The sequence below is a fragment of the Pygocentrus nattereri genome, chromosome 26, assembly GCF_015220715.1.
Source record: "Pygocentrus nattereri isolate fPygNat1 chromosome 26, fPygNat1.pri, whole genome shotgun sequence".
NCBI classification, from domain to species: domain Eukaryota; kingdom Metazoa; phylum Chordata; class Actinopteri; order Characiformes; family Serrasalmidae; genus Pygocentrus; species Pygocentrus nattereri.
The window spans coordinates 4,625,001-4,644,982 of NC_051236.1; the positions used below are offsets into that span (position 1 = coordinate 4,625,001).

Sequence of the window (19,982 nt, forward strand, 5' to 3'; positions counted from 1 at the left end):
CGCGCGGGTGCACCGGTGGCCGCGCGTGCTTCCGCGCACCAGCCGCCCTCCGCCTCCGAGAGCGCGAGACGGAGCGCGGCCGCGCAACCTGTGGCACGCAAGGGAACCAAGACCCGAGGCGCGCACGAGGAGAAGGGCGCGCGCGCGCACCCGCTCGTGACTCCGCACGACTACATGCTGTCCCTCTACTGGTCTCTGTCCAGCGGAGAGGTGAACGCGAGCGCGCTGCACGAGGCCGGAGTAGCCAACACCATCACCAGCTTCGTGGACAAAGGGCAAGGTATCTGTTTATCCATCTGTCTGTCTATCTGTCTGTCTGTCTGTCTGTGTGTCTGTCTATCTGTCTGTCTGTCTCTATCTATCTATCTATCTATCTATCTATCTATCTATCTGTCTATCTGTCTGTCTGTCTTTCTAATTGTCTGTCTGCCTATCCATCCATCTGTCTGTCGGTCCGTCCGTCTGTCTTTGTATCTATCTGTCTGTCTATATATCTATCTATCTTTCTATCTGTCTATCTATCTGTCTGTCTTTTAATCTATCAATCTATGTGTCTGTCTATTTATCTGTTGGTTTGTCTGTCTGTGTGTGAATATCTTTGGCTGTCTGTCTGTCTGTGTATATCTTTGGCTGTCTGTCTGTGTGTGAATATCTTTAGCTGTCTGTCTGTCTGTGAATAACTTTGGCTGTCTGTGAATATCTTTGGCTGTCTGTCTGTGTGTGAATATCTTTGGCTGTCTGTCTGTCTGTGTATATCTTTGGCTGTCTGTCTGTCTGTGAATAACTTTGGCTGTCTGTGAATATCTTTGGCTGTCTGTCTGTGTGTGAATATCTTTGGCTGTCTGTCTGTCTGTGAATATCTTTGGCTGTCTGTCTGTCTGTGTATATCTTTGGCTGTCTGTCTGTCTGCCTGTCTGGCTGCATTGCTATAATCAGTGAATCAGTTGTCAGATCAGCAGTTTATCCATATTTACATTTCCAGAAACTGAGGGGCGAGGACTGACTCCCAGCTACTCATCTGAACTGTATTTTAAGTTCGTCTTCCGTTTCAGTCATTTAGCTCCTAACTTTATGCTTAAACCTAAACGTCTGTAAGGGAAACAGCTGGAATCTGAGCAAAGCGCAGATGTTAACGTCTCTGTGTTTAGCCTAGCAACGTTTAGAGGCTGTAAGAGGCGTTTAGAGGCTGTAAGAGGCGTTTAGAGGCTGTAAGAGGCAGATAAAGACAAAAAAGCCAGTGAGAAGCAGAAGGTAGGTGTACCTGATAACCCGGCAGCTCTGCGTGAGCGTCTCACTGCGTGAGCGTCTCACTGCCTGAGTCTCACTACTGTATGATGTTCTGCTCTGAACCCGAGGGCCTTGGCGTCCCACAGGCACCTTGCTTTCCTCAGCGTTTCCTCGACAAGCCAACCTGCTTCCACATCATTCACTGAGCAGAAAATAACCACATCTGCCCCTCGTTTAACGTCAACCTGTCAGCTGTGCAAGACCAATCTTCAGTGGTTCTTAAGTAATGTTCTGTGTAGAACCATGTGCATGCTTCCGTGGTTCTCAGCATGGTGAAATGGTTCTTCAGGTGGATGGAGAATGTGTTGTGTGTGGTCCTATACAGCACCTTCTACTGCTGGCAGCTTGACCTCGTAACAATAGCAGAACCCTGTTATGGTCCTACATAGAACTATTTTCAAAAGCAGTGAACCAGCTCAACCATCTACAGCGCATTCTCCATCCCTCTGAAGAACCATTTCACCAGGCTAAGAATCACTGAAGCATGCAAACGGTTCTTTGAGTGTTCAGGGTTCTAGATCGAACCGCTGTCCGCACTGAAAGAACCTTTGAAAGAACATCTTTTTTAAGAACGAGTCTTTTTGAAATGCTGAGGCACAAAAATGGTGTTTATAAATAAATAATAGCTCAGTTTAAGCTCAGTTTAAGATCATTTGCCTTATATCTAGACATGTTTAACTTGTTTTAAGTGATTTTGTTAAGTCAAGTGATCTCACTGTATTGGCAGTGATAATAAATTTTTAATTAATAAATGATCTGCTAGTATAGGGAGACCATTTTACATACTAAAATTACTTTAAACAAGTGGAACGTCTCCAGAAATGAGCTGGATAATCGTGTAATTAGTGCTCAGCCATCTTACAATGTAAAATATTAGATATTCCAACCATTTGTTGCAGTGTTTGCTCCCTTGCCTGCTTCGGATTTGCTACTACGTTTGTTTACAGCCCTGTTGGATTTATGAAAGACGCAGTAATGTTACAGCAATGCGACAACATTTCACAGCGTCACATATTTTCATTAAACTCCTACCAAATATTACTATAATAGCTAATCTTTGCACTCTGCAATGTCTTCTCAAACGCTAGGGGGCGCTCCCGAGCGAGTCCAAAATGAATGGGTTGATATGGAGCATTTGAGCAAAATCATAGTTTATAAACGCTGAAACATTTTTAATGTGAAAGAATTGAATTATTTCCTGAACGGCATAAAACTTTTAACACCGCTGTTATATTTAAGAGCTTTTAAACTCGAGCTATAGGAGTTTAAAACGGCGCCTAGTGTAGGTCCATGACGTCAGTGAGCGCGAACAGCCAATGAGCTGCTCCGCTTGCCAGTCAATCATCAGGCTTTAGCAGTAAAGCCCGCCTCCCCCTGCCTGAAACCTGTTTGCTGTAGAAAAAATCAAATCAAATCAAATCACGTTTATTGTTGCATCACAGTGAGTGAAAATCTTAGGTTGAATGTAAATACAAAGAATATATAAATATCTAAGAAGAAAATATATATGTATATATATATATATATATATATATATATATATATACACACACTGACTCTGAATATACACATATACACAATATACAATAGTATGGCACTATTCCAATGTACAGTTGTACAGTAATAAGTTATGAATAAAACTATGAACTGTACCGTCGTGCAGTGAGTCTGAGGGAGATAATAAATAAGATGCAGGTTCTCAGGGACAGAACACTGATATAGAATCTTCTGATTGTACAGGATACAGATAGAACATGTATAAAATGTCAGTCTGTATGTGTAGGTACAGATTTGCTGGATTGAAGGTGCAGGAAAGGAAACATATCAGCGAGATTTCTTTGCTTTTTTTAGTGAAATCCATCCTCCTACTTTCTAAAATGAAAGCAAAGTTCTGGGCGAGAGATTAGAAACTGTTTTAACTCCTCGTTTTTAGCCGTTAAACTTCATTCACTCCCATTTATTGAGGACTCACTCGCGAGCGCCCTCTGCCGTTTAGTAGTCCTGTTTTTGATATAATGTGGGAAATAGGAAGTGGCCAGACTCCTCATAACCCGGCTCTGATTCTATACAACTGTTTCAAGTTGGTTTGCCTCTTTCCTTTGAACACCTTTTTAGTCTTTAGCGTTCAGCTCCTTGTTCATCTAATTTCATTCTGTTGTGTTGGATCACCTCTCACTCTGGAACTTGAGTCTAAAAAGATGCTCCTGAGAAGTTCCACTGGGACTTTTTTATTAACTCAGATTGTTCTTGGTGGTCTCTTTTGTTGTGGTCTAGCAACCATTTACTTCTACTACTTGGGGCTGAACGATTTGGGGAAAATATCTAATTGTGATTTTTATATTGCGACTGCGGTTGAAATTGTGATTATTTTGTAAAAAAAAAATAAATAAATAAAATTCAGGCCTTTATTTTTTTTAACCAATAAGGCCAGAATATCCATTTTGTTCTGGTTTGAAGCTTGACCCCTTCATGTAGTGAGCCAGAAAGCCAGTAAGTTGTGGTTGTGATGTTACAACATACGGAGGTTTGGTTGCCTCTGATTGGTCTAAACCAGTATACAAATCAATTGCATTAAATTTCCCCTCTTAAAATTTGAGTTGTTTTTAATGTTGGCTCTAATTTTTAAAAACTACAGCTCTTGCAATTAGAAAATTGCGCTCGATATAAATTAGGATTTCAAAATAAAACTGATTTGCAGCCCTATTAGCTACTACTCCTTCGCAGATCACTGGCTCACAAGCCCCGCCCCCTGAACATGGATTGGCTAGTTTCAAGTTTCAAGTTTATTGTCATTTGCAGAACATGTCAGGACATTTAAGCATTGAAATGCTTGTGGTGAGGCTCAGATACTCACTCTACAGAAAGTAAAATAAGGAAAAGTAAAATATAAAAAACTAAATGAAATATATTAAATATACACAAAATATAGAGAAATATACATTTTAAAGTGGCTTAAGTGACTCAGTGTTTATATTCATAAGAAGGTTCTAGAAAGGTGTTTACATTTGTTTATATTCATATATTATAGTTGTTTACACTCACCGGCCACTTTATTAGGTACAGGTTCAGTTGCTTGTTAACACAAATAGCTAATCAGCCAATCACACGGCCGCAACTCTCTGCATTTAGGCCTGTAGAGGTGGTCAAGACAACTTGCTGAAGTGCAGACCGAGCATCAGAACGGGGAAGAAAGGGGATTTAAGGGGCTTTGAACGTGGCGTGGTTGTTGGTGCCAGACGGGCTGGTCTGAGTATTTCAGAAACTGCTGATCTGCTGGGATTTTCACGCACAACCATCTCTAGGGTTTACAGAGAACGGTCCGAAAAAGAGGAAATATCCAGTGAGCGGTCAGCTGTGTGGACGAAAATGCCTTGTTGGTGTGAGAGGTCAGAGGAGAATGGGCAGACTGGTTCCAGATGATAGAAAGGCAACAGGAACTGAAATAACCAACCAGAATCTCTGAGGAACGTTTCCAACACCTTGTTGAAAGTCTACCATGAAGAATTAAGGCAGTTCTGAAGGCAAAAGGGTTCCAACCTTTTACTAGCAAGTGGCCAGTGAGTGTATTTTCATATATTATATTTGTTTATATTCATAAGCAGGTTAAAGTTCTAGCCAACATTACTCCTGGCAGCACAGGAGGCGGGGCTTGTCAGAAAAAAACTCTAAATACTTGGGTTTTTTTCCACTTTAACAAATTTGATGATGTTTAAATGACTCTGGTGTTGAAACTGTGCCAACTTTATCTATCAAGCACTTAATAAGCCTAAATATAATAAACGCAAGTGAATTTTCATCCATAGTTGCCGCCTCGGTTCCTCTTCCCTCCGTATCTGCGTCTCACCTGTTTCACGCACACAGAAAATTTTCAGCTGCTTTTGTTTTTCCCCACTTTGCATTAGTGAACGCCACATGTCGTGGTGCGGTGCCCATTGGTAAACAGCTACAGGTTGATAATAGATCTGTTTAGAGTATGATCGTCTCTCCGAGCTGAGCGCGTCTGGTTTTAATAAAGTTCTGAATGTAAACACTGCCTGGATAAAAATTAACTCTTAGAATTGTTCATTGGAAATATTTCTCTAGCAAGCAGAGAGGGAAAAAGTCAAGCATGCAAAAAAGAAGGTAAAAGTGATAAATCGCTGTAACTTTACAGGAGAAGGAAAAAACTTACTGTACTTTTAATGGAAGTCAATGGAACCGAACATTTTTCCAAGTCATTTTGGGCTGTTTCTTTTGACCCATTCATCAGGAAATTTACAGACAATGTAAAGAGCAACAGGTATTTTCAGGTTATGTCAAAAACTGAAAAGTAACAAAACCTGATGTACGAGGTTTTCTTCCAACAACAGTGACATACTAATGTTATTTGTAAAAATAGGGCCTATATCCTACTTAAAGGGCCCGTACCTCCCATTTTTCTTGCATTTTAATTTCATAGTGAGGTCCAGTTATGACGTTTGTGTTGCGTTATATGCCAAAATCATTAATCGTTCACGTTTACGTGACAATCTTCCACCCTCTGCTGTTGGCTGAATTGGTGGGAATGTGTAAATGCATTGATTTCCATGTCATCACAAAAACTATGAATTCAATCCAGCAGAAGTTTTGCAGTTTAGTTGTAGTGATATATGGTTATTATAACAAACTACATTAAACAATTTTATTTCACAAAACAAATGAATAAATAAAATTGTTTTTAATGATATGATCTGTGGCCGGGCTGCCCTGCCGCTGCCCTGCGCTCCTGTCTGTAACTCTGTAAGCCCATCACCTGTGTCTTGTTAGGCCACACTGGTATCGTGTCTACGCATACAGTCCCTGTCCTTTCCCTCGGACCTTCTTGCGTGTGTTTTCCGCATTACTGAGGCTCGTTTCCAGTTTTCCTCTCTCTGGTTTCTGGTGTTTACCGTGTGTTCTGTGTTTAGCTGTTTCGCGGTTGCACCCTGCCCATTTGTTGGTACGGCTGTGGCTTTGCTAATCCTGTCAGCCTGTGTTTTGTCCCAGTTGTTTGTTTCTGGACGATCATCAATGCTCAAATCAACCCGCCTTCAGTTCCAATCAGAGCGAGTCGCTTCATGTGAGTTCGAGTTGAGTCTCGAATCTTTAGTCGACCGTCTCTGCTTGGTCTTGTTATCAGCGGCGGGCGATCCTACTAAAACACTGGAATTTAAGAATTTTTTAAAGGAAACTTAACTCTGTATTTTTGTTTTTTTACAGCAAGCATATTTTTGGCAGTACGATGCTAACATTACTACTACTGAGTGCAGATTGGTTAGTGTTTCTGCTACTGAGAGCTGATTGGTTGGCGTTACTACTACTGAGTGCTGATTGGTTAGTACTACTGCTTATGAGTGCTGATTGGTTAGTGTTAATGCTACTGAGTGCTGATTGGTTGGTGTTACTTCTACTGAGTGGTGATCAGTTGGCGTTACTGCTACTGAGTGCTGATTGGTTGGCGTTACTACTACTGAGTGCTGATTGGTTAGTACTACTGCTTATGAGTGCTGATTGGTTAGTGTTAATGCTACTGAGTGCTGATTGGTTGGTGTTACTTCTACTGAGTGGTGATCAGTTGGCGTTACTGCTACTGAGTGCTGATTGGTTGGCGTTACTACTACTGAGTGCTGATTGGTTAGTACTACTGCTTATGAGTGCTGATTGGTTAGTGTTAATGCTACTGAGTGCTGATTGGTTGGTGTTACTTCTACTGAGTGGTGATCAGTTGGCGTTACTGCTACTGAGTGCTGATTGGTTGGCCTTACTGCTACTGAGTGCTGATTGGTTAGTGTTACTGCTACCGAGAGCTGATTGCTTGGCGTTACTGCTACTGAGTGCTGATTGGTTAGCGTTACTGCTACTGAGTGCTGATTCGTTAGTATTCCTGCTACTGAGAGCTGATTGGTTGGCCTTACTGCTACTGAGTGCTGATTGGTTAGCGTTACTGCTACTGAGTGCTGATTGGTTAGTATTCCTGATACTGAGAGCTGATTGGTTAGTATTACTGCTACTGAGAGGTGATTGTTTGGCGTTACTGCTACTGAGCACTGATTGTTTGGCGTTACTGCTACTGAGTCCTGATTGGTTAGCATTACTGCTACTGAGAGCTGATTGGTTAGTGTTACTGCTACTGAGTGCTGATTGGTCAATATGACTCCTACTGAGTGCTGATTGGTTGGTGTCACTGCTACTGAGTGCTGATTGGTTAGTATTACTGCTGCTGAGAGCTGATTGGTTAATATTATTGTTACTGAATGCTGATTGGTCGGTATGACTGCTACTGAGTGCTGTTTGGTTAGTATTACTGCTACTGAGAGCTGATTGTTTGGCGTTACTGCTAATGAGTCCTGATTTGTTAGCGTTAATGCTACTGAGAGCTGATGGGTTAATATTACTGCTACTGAGAGCTGATTGCTTGGTGTTACTGCTACTGAGTGCTGATTGGTTAGCGTTACTGCTACTGAGTGCTTATTGGTTAGTATGCCTGATACTGAGAGCTGATTGGATAGTATTACTGCTACTGGGTGCTGATTAGGTGGCATCACTGCTACTGAGTGCTGATTGGTTAGTATTACTGCTACTGAGTGCTGATTGGTTAGTATTACTGCTACTGAGAGCTGATTGGTTAGCATTACTGCTACTGGGTGCTGATTAGTTGGCATCACTGCTACTGAGTGCTGATTGGTTAGTATTACTGCTCCTGAGAGGTGATTGGTTGGCGTTACTGCTACTGAGTGCTGATTGTTTGTCGTTACTGCTACTGAGAGCTGATTCGTTAGTGTTACTGCTACTGAGTGCTGATTGGTCAATATGACTCCTACTGAGTGCTGATTGGTTGGTGTCACTGCTACTGAGTGCTGATTGGTTAGTATTACTGCCACTGAGTGCTGATTGGTTAGCGTTACTGCTACTGAGTGCTGATTGGTTAGTATTACTGCCACTGAGAGCTGATTGGTTAGCGTTACTGCTACTGAGTGCTGATTGATTAGCATTACTGCTACTGAGAGCTGATTGGTTAGTATTATTGCTACTGAGTGCTGATTGGTTGGTGTCACTGCTACTGAGTGCTGATTGGTTAGTATTACTGCTGCTGAGAGCTGATTGGTTAGTGTTACTGCTACTGAGCACTGATTGTTTGGCGTTACTGCTAATGAGTCCTGATTTGTTAGCGTTAACGCTACTGAGAGCTGATTGGTTAGCGTTACTGCTACTGAGTGCTGATTGGTTAGCGTTACTGCTACTGAGAGCTGACTGGTTAGCGTTAATGCTACTGAGAGCTGATTGGTTAGCGTTACTGCTACTGAGAGCTGATTGGTTAGCGTTACTGCTACTGAGAGCTGACTGGTTAGCGTTAATGCTACTGAGTGCTGATTGGTTAGCGTTAATGCTACTGAGAGCTGATTGGTTAGCGTTACTGCTACTGAGTGCTGATTGGTTAGCGTTACTGCTACTGAGAGCTGACTGGTTAGCGTTAATGCTACTGAGAGCTGATTGGTTAGCGTTACTGCTACTGAGAGCTGATTGGTTAGCGTTACTGCTACTGAGAGCTGACTGGTTAGCGTTAATGCTACTGAGTGCTGATTGGTTAGCGTTAATGCTACTGAGAGCTGATTGGTTAGCGTTAATGCTACTGAGAGCTGACTGGTTAGTGTTAATGCTACTGAGAGCTGATTGGTTAGCGTTACTGCTACTGAGTGCTGATTGGTTAGCGTTACTGCTACTGAGAGCTGATTGGTTGACGTTACTGCTACTGAGTGCTGATTGATCAGTATTACTGCTACTGACAGCTGATTGCCTAGTTACTGCTACTGAGTCCTGACTGGTTGGCGTTGCTGCTACTGTGAGCTGATTGGTTAGCGTTACTGCTACTGAGAGCTGATTGGTTAGTGTTACTGCTACTGAGAGCTGATTGGTTAGTGTTACTGCTACTGAGCACTGATTGGTTAGTGTTACTGCTACTGAGAGCTGATTGGTTAGTGTTACTGCTACTGAGTCCTGATCGGTTAGTGTTACTGCTACTGAGCGCTGATTGGTTAGTGTTACTGCTACTGAGAGCTGATTCGTTAGTGTTACTGCTACTGAGACCTGATTCGTCAGTCTTAATGCTACTGAGAGCTGATTGGTTAGCGTTATTGCTACTGAGAGCTGATTGGTTAGCGTTATTGCAACTGAGAGCTGATTCGTTAGCGTTACTGCTACTGAGTGTTGATTGGTTAGCGTTACTGCTACTGAGAGCTGATTGGTTAGCGTTACTGCTACTGAGAGCTGATTGGTTAGTTTTATTGCTACTGAGAGCTGATTGGTTAGTGTTACTGCTACTGAGAGCTGATTGGTTAGCGTTACTGCTACTGAGAGCTGATTCGTTAGTGTTACTGCTACTGACAGCTGATTGGTTAGTGTTATTGCTACTGAGAGCTGATTCGTTAGTGTTACTGCTACTGAGAGCTGATTGGTTAGTATTACTGCTACTGAGAGCTGATTGGTTAGTGTTACTGCTACTGAGAGCTGATTGGTTAGTGTTATTGCTACTGAGAGCTGATTCGTTAGTGTTACTGCTACTGACAGCTGATTGGTTAGTGTTATTGCTACTGAGAGCTGATTCGTTAGTGTTCCTGCTACTGAGTGCTGATTGGTTAGTGTTACTGCTACTGAGAGCTGATTCGTTAGTGTTACTGCTACTGAGAGCTGATTGGTTAGTGTTACTGCTACTGAGAGCTGATTCTTTAGTGTTACTGCTACTGATTGCTGATTGGTTAGTGTTACTGCTACTGAGAGCTGATTCGTTAGTGTTACTGCTACTGAGAGCTGATTGGTTAGTGTTACTGCTACTGAGAGCTCATTCTTTAGTGTTACTGCTACTGATTGCTGATTGGTTAGTGTTACTTCTACTGAGAGCTGATTGGTTAGTGTTACTGCTCCCGAGAGTTGATCGGTTGGCATTACGGCTAACTGGTCAGGGAGCAGATGCACTTTCTCAAAGTCCCATAGTTTGAGTTCAAAAATGCTCAGAAATAATAATAAAACTATGATGAAGACACTACTGAGTTGCAATTCTCCAACCTATATTTTCATGATAAAACATAGCAGAATTTGCCCTGTTTGATTCGATTCAGTGCAACAGGAACCCTTTAAGAATATTTTTCATTTTTCCTGTAAAAGTGACCATTCCAGAAATACAGGTTTTGTTCCCAAGCTGTTTTACAAGTTGATATGATGTTTTATAGTGTAAGTTTCCAATTTCACCTCTGTTTCTTTTGCAGATGAGCGCTTGCCCCTGTTAAGGCGGCAGAGGTACTACTTCAACATCAGCTCTCTGGAGAAGGAGGGCCTGCTGGGAGCGGAATTACGCATTCTCCGAAAGCCGTTCCTGGACCCACATAAAGCCGTGCCCACTGAGGGCGCAACCTCTCTGAGACTATACACCTGCGCAGCAGGTAAGCAGAGGGCTATGCCGCTCCAGTCTCGGCCAATCGAGGACCACAGTGTCCCAAAGTGGGAGGTGTTTGACATCTGGAAACTGTTCAAGAACTTCAGGAACACGCCTCAGCTTTGCTTCGAGCTGGAGGTCGTGGACCGGGGGCGGCAGCTGGACCTGAGGTCGGTCGGCCTGGGCCGCTCAGGGAGGCAGACCAAAGAGAAGGCCTTCTTTGTGGTGTTCAGCCGCACGAAAAAGCGTGGGCTCTTTTACAACGAGATCAAGGCCCGTTCAGGCCAAGACAACAAGACGGTGTACGAGTACCTCTTCACCCAGCGCAGGATGCGTCGAGCGCCGATTCCCCGCACCAAGAAGCCGCTTCCGAAGGCTTCGAAGCCTCGCTGCAACCGCAAGCAGCTGCATGTCAACTTCAAGGAGATGGGCTGGGATGACTGGATCATCGCACCTCTGGAATATGAGGCCTTCCACTGTGACGGAATCTGTGATTTTCCTATCCGTTCCCACCTGGAGCCCACCAATCACGCCATCATCCAGACGCTCATGAACTCTATGGATCCTCGCTCAACACCACCCACCTGCTGCGTCCCCACCAGACTCAGTCCTATCAGTATCCTGTACATCGACTCAGCCAATAACGTGGTGTACAAGCAGTATGAGGACATGGTTGTAGAGAGCTGTGGCTGCAGGTAGCGAGAAATGCTAGAGGAGCAAGCTAAAGACCCAAAGTTTGGAAGCACATAAGTACATTTTGGATCGTTGTGAGATGTCGTCACAGGTGCTCCCTATGACTTCTTGTGTTAAGCTCATTATCGGACTAGTTAGAGCCATTGGATGCGAAACTGTCCTCCTCTTTAATGATGATGTCAAATGAGTGATGAGTGCGGTTCACCTGTTTTTGATCTCTTTGAGATACAGAACCCTCAGCAACTCTCCAAACGCTGTTTGCAACTTCCTACAGAGGGTTGTGATCATGACTGAACACTTTTAGATGTGATTTAATCCCTTTGTATTGATTATACACCCCTCAAACATTGGACACCCTATACTGCAGTTCAGTTTATAAGATGTTGGTCTTGCTTCACAAGAACGTTGGCCAGTGAGCTCACGTTCAACAACCTGAAACTGAAAAGCAGGACTGGCACTTTGTGACTGCCATTCATCACTGAGGAGACCTTTGCCATTTAAGACCTTAAGTAACAATGTAGGATGCTATATTAGCAGAATTATGTATACTTATTTTCCAAATCTGAGTTAAATTTAACAAGATCTCAAAGCGTTATGTACAAAGCCATATAAAGTTTTTCCTTAAAGGGGTGCTCTGGCCAAAAGGAGTCTAACCATTGCTAGTTCTGTTGTAAACGTGCCTGTTCGCACTGGAACAGTCTCGAGAGTCAGATTTTTCTGGTTTAAAAACAATGAAGCTACGTTCACTTTACAAGCCTAATTGCTCAAATCCGATTTTTTTGCTCAAATCTGATCTCTCTAACACGATAGTTGACACTCATGGACTCAAACCGGCGTCCTGAATTGACCCTAGTGAGCTCATCCTACTCAGTAATGTCACGTGACTGAATCACTGCATCATCAGCACAAACTAACAAGCTTCGCTGAGAAGATCATTAAATCTGATCAGCTCTCAGCTTCATTATTAGAGCCAGACGTGAGATGAGCTGCTTTTCCACTGTTTACAGGCTTTAACGTCTGCTCAGAGCTGTTGCCATGGTAACGATGAATGATGGTGGAAAAAAAAAACACATTAAGTGACCCTTATTAGTCCCACAGTGGGGAAATTTCACCTCTGCATTTAACCCATCCATGCAGTGAAACACCACATACACTCTAGTGGGCACACACACACTAGGGGTCAGTGAGCACACTTGCCCGGAGCGGTGGGCAGCCCTATCCGGAACAGTTGGGGATTAGGTGTCTTGCTCAAGGGCACTTCAGTCACGTGCTGTCAGCTCTGGGGATCGAACCAGCAACCTTCCAGGCACAGGGCCGGATCCTTAACCTCCTAACTGCCCCCAGTTCCTGGCCATGAATTCCGATCTGAGTGTCACATTAAGGTCACATGGCCACGAATCGGATATGTATCCGATCTAAGACCACATATGAAAGTGGCTCAGGTCTGATTTGAAAAGATCAGAATTACATCCACACAGCAAACATCAGATCTAAGTCACAATAGGTCAAAAAATCGGATTTGTGCCACTTCAACCTGGTGATGGGAATGTAGTCTATAAGCCCCTTCTGATGATGCATCTTGAAGGTGGAAGGAATGTTTAAATGCTTTAAGTCTTTTATTCCCTGCTAGCTGGTGAATCCAGAAGAATAACTAATGTCAGGAAACCGAATGTCTCATGTGTTCATTAGCCTCAACTTCAGTATTGTGGTCAGAGAACATTTGGACGAAAACACGTAAAGGACACAAAATCATGAATTCTGTTAAATTGATGAGGCTGATGGATGCAATAATATTATTATTATTAATAATAATAATAATAATAATAATACAATTCCAGGGATAATCTTGAAGAGACATCTGCTGGATCTACTGTGTGAAGGGAGGATGAAATAGCTGGGTGAACATCGTTACCTGTTAATAACAGAAAACTCCACATTTTGTCACAAGGTTTTCACCAAACGTCTTAAAAAGTGAGATGTTCCTCACAAATAAGCCAAAGCAATGTCACTGAAGTTCACAGCTACATCTAGTACATCTGTGTACTAGACTCCGAGAAAACGGGACGTGTATTGTTGCTGCTTTATTCTTCACTGTCGGTGCCACAAAGTGTCCTTTGATGCCTTGGAAGAACCACTTTTCACATATTGTAAAGGCTCTGTACCAATTTAAGGTTCTGTAAAGTCTAAAAAGGTTCTCCAGACTCACACATCTCATTTTCAGAAATGGTTCTCCAAAGGAACCATCCATTTAAAGGTTCTTTAAGGATTCTTGGCGTCACATGAAAACACTTTTTGGCACTTTGATTTTTAGGAATGTTTTGGTTTAGCCAAAGTCCCTCCGAAGCCAAATGCTCCACTCACTCTGTCATAAAGGCTATTTTCTTTAATAAAATATATAGTAAGTTGACTTAATTACTGGTTCTTATTTCTGTTTTACCGCATGGTACTGTGCAAATGTTTTAGTTTAAAGCTATTTGTCTGGGCTGTAAGTCTGTTTTTGCCAGTAAAACACTGTATAGCATTAGAATAAATACATATAAGCATAAATACTGTAAACTGTAAGAGATATGTATAGTTTTTAGTAAAGTTATGAATATGTAGCTCAGATGAATCCAGTTAGAAGAGCTCGGAGCTGGTTCCTGACTTCTCGTTGCTCTCCAGACATCACATGGATCTGTTCAGTTCCATCAGCAGCACCTGACTTAATTTAATGAAGGACTGATTAGATAAACTAAATATTGGATGGCAACTGTAAATACAGGACGTCCTCCAGGAGAAATTTGGAAATAATTAAAGGGAATTCCACTGAATTGAAAATATAATCTGCATAATTAAATATCTAAGATGTAAACAAAGTCATTGAGTGTGAGTCACTACCAAGTCAGAACTGTTCACAGTGGTGGTGATGGGAACCAGACGTCCACCTCTAAAAGCTCCTCATAGAAAGTTCCTACATGAAATGGTTATGAATTCACCACCTGAGATATTGCTTTACGATGGTTTTGACATGTGGTTTTAGTCCAAGCCTCATTTTAAAAAATATATTAAATCCATTCCTGGTGGAGGGATACATGTTCTACATACGTTCTGAGGCAAAATAGTCCCCAAAGTAAATGTATTTTTTCAGATTTTCCAGTATTTTCCCATCATCAACATTCCATATAAACTCAGACGACTCGTGTAGGTTCACTGGTGGTTTTGCATAGTTTATAAAATGTCTATATTTGTGTTGTAGTCATGGCGACGCCTGGTTCCCATCACCACCACTGTAAAGAAACCTGAGTTGGGAAGTTTCTCAAAATGGTTTCAGATTTTTTCCTTTACGCACCTGCAGAAGTTTTCTTTCAGTTTTATGCAGCACAACAATAATCCTCTTTCTTTCCCTCAGCAGGTTCTCTATAAATTAAGTATTTCACATAAATGGCTTTGCATCTCTTAGAACAACTGAGATCTTCTTTTCAGATGAACCACACACATTGCATCACAATGGACCGTTTAATTGCGTTTATTTGACCTAATTTTAGTGTTATTGAACAAATAAATGCTTACAGACCAGATGAGGAGCTTTATACATGATTTTCACAGATGATTTTGCTCAATACTGTACATTCCCTGAGATCTTCAGGCCTTATATAATTACAGAGCACTGAGCATGTGAGCGTTTCCCGGCACGACTGTCTGTCTATGCGTCTAATAACAAATACCACGCGTATTATATATTCTCAGAGACCGCGAGAGCAGAAACATGACTTGCTTTACGGGATTAGGCTTCAGTTGTCACTGTAAGTGGCCCTGGATTGTGGCAAAAGTGCATGGGAACAACACAATGAAGTCATGGCCATGACTTAGTAAAGCATGAGAATGGGATAATTAAGTCGTGGCCACAACTTAGTAAGGCATCCCATATTAATAAAAATAATGCATGGCCATGGTGTATTAATGCGTGGGAATGAGATCATAAGGCAAGGCCACAGCTTAGTAAGGCATGGGAACAAGATAATGAAGTCATGGCCATGGCTTAGTAAAGCATAGGAATGAAATTATGAAGTCATGGCCTTGACTTAGTAAAGCATGGGAATGAGATAATGAAGTTGTGGCCATGAATTAGTAAGGTATGGGAAGGAGATAATTAACTAAGGGTTGAGAACGAGATAATTAAGTCATGCCCACGAGTTAGTAAGGAATGGGAACGAGATAATTAAGTTGTGTCAATGACTTAATAAGGCATGGGAACGAAATAATGAAGTCATGGCCATGACTTAGTAAAGCATGGGAACGAGATAGATTACTAAGGCATCCCATATAAATAATTTATCAATACATTTTGCTCAATACTGTACATTCCCTGAGATCTTCAGGCCTTATATAATTACAGAGCACTGAGCATGTGAGCGTTTCCCGGCACCGACTGTCTGTCTATGCGTCTAATAACAAATACCACGCGTATTATATATTCTCAGAGACCGCGAGAGCAGAAACATGACTTGCTTTACGGGATTAGGTTTCGGTTGTCACTGTAAGTGGCCCTGGATTGTGGCAACGTGTCAAACTGGATAATATAGAACAGGATTGAATAGTCTTATAGAAAGGTGTTATGTTTCTACACATAAGCAGAACCACATGCTCGCTCTGAGGCCGGAGCTGGTTTTTACTGGGGGACCTAATTGAATACAACTTTAATTGCCCACCCATTACCCTGTGTGGATTTCACAATGATATTTTGGGAGAGCTGACAAAAGCATGTCTGTGTGCGTGCGCCGGCCAGAGGACACCCACTAATCCCACATCTTGAGACTCTCTAACTTTTATAGAGTTCTTGCGGCTTTCTGCCGCGTTTCCTCATACCGAACCTTTCCCTCTCTCTTTGTGTTTGTTATCAGATCTGGCAGGCCTACCCTGACCGATGTTTAACATTTTGTAAATGCAGTCTTATATTTCCTTGACAGATGTCTGAGGAATTTTATCATGTAGCTGGCCAATATTTATTGAAAAAAAAAAGTTAAGTGGTCCAAAAAAAAGGAGGTAAAGAGACAGACGTACACATACGAAGGAGAGAGAAAGCCGACACAAAGAAAAGACAAAGAAAAGCAAAGGCGGTAACGCGGAGGTGATAAAAGAGGACGGGAATGTCCAGATCTGATCGCGTTCTGAAGTGGCACTGTACTTGTGTAAAAACAAGGAATAACAGTCCCTTCTATAAAACTTCTTTCCAAGAAGTTCATGACCCAAACCTCCTTCCTGACCTCCTGCTGGGTTACAGGGCAAAACTCATCTCTTGCTCAATTCGCTCCCCTACAATTCCTTTACTGGCCCTCCGAGGACGCATATATGGAGTGCGCTGTTTTAGATGGAAACCTGGTGAAGCCACGTACACACTTCATAAATGAGTCGAGCCAAATAACGAGAAGAGTGTGAAGAAGAGGTGTTCTTGGGGGTCAAAATGAGCACACTAATTTTCCAAACCTGAGTTTAGCTAAAGATCTCAAAGTGTTTGTGTACAAAGCCATGAACACGAGTTCCTTAAAGCTAAATCTGTTGGAAACCTGCCGCCTCGCCTCCTGCAGCAGAGCCAGAGTGAGACTTTACAGTTTAAAGACTGGAAAAACACTCCAGGTGATGTATCTTGAAGGTGGGAGGAACTTTTGAAAAACTACAATCAAGGTGGGGGGTGAATACTTTAGAGCAGGCTGTTTGATATCCCGTATAAATAAAAAAAAATGTGTGGCCACACCTTATTAACATGGGGGAATAAGATCCTAATGCGTGTCCATGACTTAGGCATGGGAATGACATCGTGCCTTATTAAGCTGTGGTCAAAGCTTAATTCTCTCATTCCCACATGTTACTAATTCATGGTCCTGATTTAACTACCTCATTCCCACTTCCTTAGTCGGGGATATGCAACTTTGTTTTCAAATTATATTGCAGGCAACTTACAACATGCAACTAGTTGCATGAAAGTTTCACTGCGTAAAGCCGAAGCCTGTCGGCACAACTTTGGCTGGCGCAATCTAAAGCCCTCTCTGAAAATTGGTCTTTGCTACAAGTCACGACTTAACTACCTCATTCCCACTTACTTAAGTCAGGGCAACACATTAAGATCTCATTCCCATGTGTTCATATGGCCACACATTATTTTTATTTATACAACCCCAATTCCAATGAAGTTGGGACGTTGGGTAAAACATAGATAGAAACAGAATACGATGATCTGCAAATCCTTTCCAACCCATATTCAATTGAATACACTACAAAGACAAGATATTTAATGTTCAAAGGGATAAACTTTATTGTTTTTTGCAAATATTCACTGATTTTGAATTTGATGCCTGCAACACGTTCCAAAGAAGTTGGGACAGGGGCAACAAAAGACTGGGAAAGTTGAGGAATGCTCAAAAAACACCTGTTTGGAACGTTCCACAGGTGAACAGGTTGATTGGAAACAGGTGAGTGTCATGATTGGGTATAAAGGGAGCATCCCTGAAAGACTCAGTCGTTCACAAGCAGGGACGGGCGAGGTTCTCCACTTTGTGAACAACTGTGTGAGCAAATAGTCCAACAGTTTAAGAGCAACGTTTCTCAGCGTGCAACTGCAAGGAATTTAGGGATTTCATCATCTACAGTCCATAATATCATCAGAAGATTCAGAGAATCTGGAGAAATCTTTGCAAGTAAGCATCAAGGTAGAAAACCGGCATTGAATCCCTGTGAATCTTTGATCCCTCAGGCGGCACTGCATTAAAAACCGACATCATTCTGTAACGGATATTCCCACATGGGATCAGGAACACTTCAGAAAACCACTGTCAGTGAACTCAGTTCGTCGCTCCGTCTACAAGTGCAAGTTAAAACTCTGCCATGCAAAGCGAAGCCACATATCAACACCACCCAGAAACACCGCCGGCTTCTCTGGGCCGAGCTCATCTGAGATGGACGGACGCAGAGTGGAAAAGTGTCCTGTGGTCTGACGCCACATTTCACACTGTTTTTGGAAATCATGGAAGTCGTGTCCTCCGGGCCAAAGAGGAAAAAGACTGTCCGGATTGTTTTCAGCACAAAGTTCAAAAGCCAGCATCTCTGATGGTGTGGGGGGGGTGTTAGTGCCCATGGCAGGGGTAACTTGCACATCTAGGAAGGCAGAATTAATGGTGAAAGGTACATACAGGTTTTGGAGCCACATCTGCTGCCATCCAAACAGCGTCTTTTTCAGGTACGTCCTGCTTATTTCAGCAAGACGATGCCAAGCCACATTCTGCACGTGTTACAACAGCGTGGCTTCGTAGTAAAAGAGTGCGGGTACTTGACTGGCCTGCCTGCAGTCCAGACCGTCTCCCATTGAAAATGTGTGGCGCATTATGAAGCTCAAAATACGACGGAGACCCCGGACTGTTGAGCAGCTGAAGCTGGACATCAAGCAGGAATGGGAAAGAATTCCACCTACAAAGCTTCAACAATCAGTGTCCTCAGTTCCCAAACGCTTATTGAGTGTTAAAGGAAAGGTGATGTAACACAGTGGTAAACATTCCCGTCCCAACGTCTTTGGAACGTGTTGCAGGCATCAAATTCAAAATGAGTGAATATTTGCAAAAAACAATAAAGTTTATCTGTTTGAACATTAAATATCTCGTCTTTGTAGTGTATTCAGTTGAATATAGGTTGCAAATCATCGTATTCTGTTTTTATGTATGTTTTACACAAAGTCCCAACTTCATCGGAATTGGGGTTGTACTTTTTTATGCTATTTATTTAGCTGGCATTCATGTTTGGCAGCCTTACATTTATTTAAAAGAAATTCACCACAATTAGCAATTTCACATTGCAGAATAAATTCATGCCAGAACTTTGACATGCCAGTTCATGTTGACCAATCTCACCGCTGCTTTGACTGCGTTGACCTCTGAAGGGCTTCAAATAGCAGCACTGAATGTCACTTACTTTTAGCATTTAAGTATCAATTTCAAACACATAACAGGGATACTGAATGACACACGGTCAGTCGAGAAGCCATAATGTCTTTATTTTTGTGGTTTTTCTCTTTGTGGCACCCAGCTTGCTAACTGCAAAGTTAGCTACTTGGCTAAGCACAGCTGCAAACCAGTCACCAGAATGCTACAAGCCATGCTAACTATCTCTGTGTTTTTGCTGCAGATCAGTGTGCAGTGTGCTCTACAAAAGGGAGGAAATAACAGCAATGACAGCTGGGAAAATCTTACATAGATGATAAAAATTCTGCATATCATAGTCGGCAGCACAAAACGTTTAATCTCCATTTTTGTTGTTTTTCAGTTTTTGACATAATTTGAAAATGCCTGTTGTTGTTTACATTGTGTGTAAATTTTATGATGAATGGATCAATAGAAATGGCCCAAAATGACTTGGAAAAAATTCTGGTTCCATTGACTTCCATTAAGAGTAAAGTATATTTTTACCTTCTCCTGTAAAGTTACCGTTTTGGAGATACGAGGTTTTGTTCCAACAACAGAGACATATGTAAATTACACCAAATATGTGACGTTTCAGAGAGAACTATATGGTATATCAAACAAAAGTAGTTTCTAGTTTGCTTAATTAGCGGAGG

The 19,982-nt window shown here is 42.1% G+C and overlaps 1 protein-coding gene across 1 annotated transcript in view; it reads left to right on the forward strand.

Annotated features, from left to right (window-relative positions):
* gdf5 (growth differentiation factor 5) overlaps positions 1–12,373 on the forward strand; it is a 12,669-nt gene extending 296 nt beyond the window's left edge. The window contains exons 1-2 of the mRNA XM_017683208.2: positions 1–280; positions 10,545–12,373. The exon at positions 1–280 is cut by the window's left edge and continues 296 nt beyond it. Of these exons, the coding sequence (XP_017538697.2) occupies positions 1–280; positions 10,545–11,410 (1,146 nt within the window). The 3' untranslated portion in view covers positions 11,411–12,373. The remainder of the gene's footprint in view (positions 281–10,544) is intronic.
* The last annotated feature ends 7,609 nt before the right edge of the window (positions 12,374–19,982 follow it).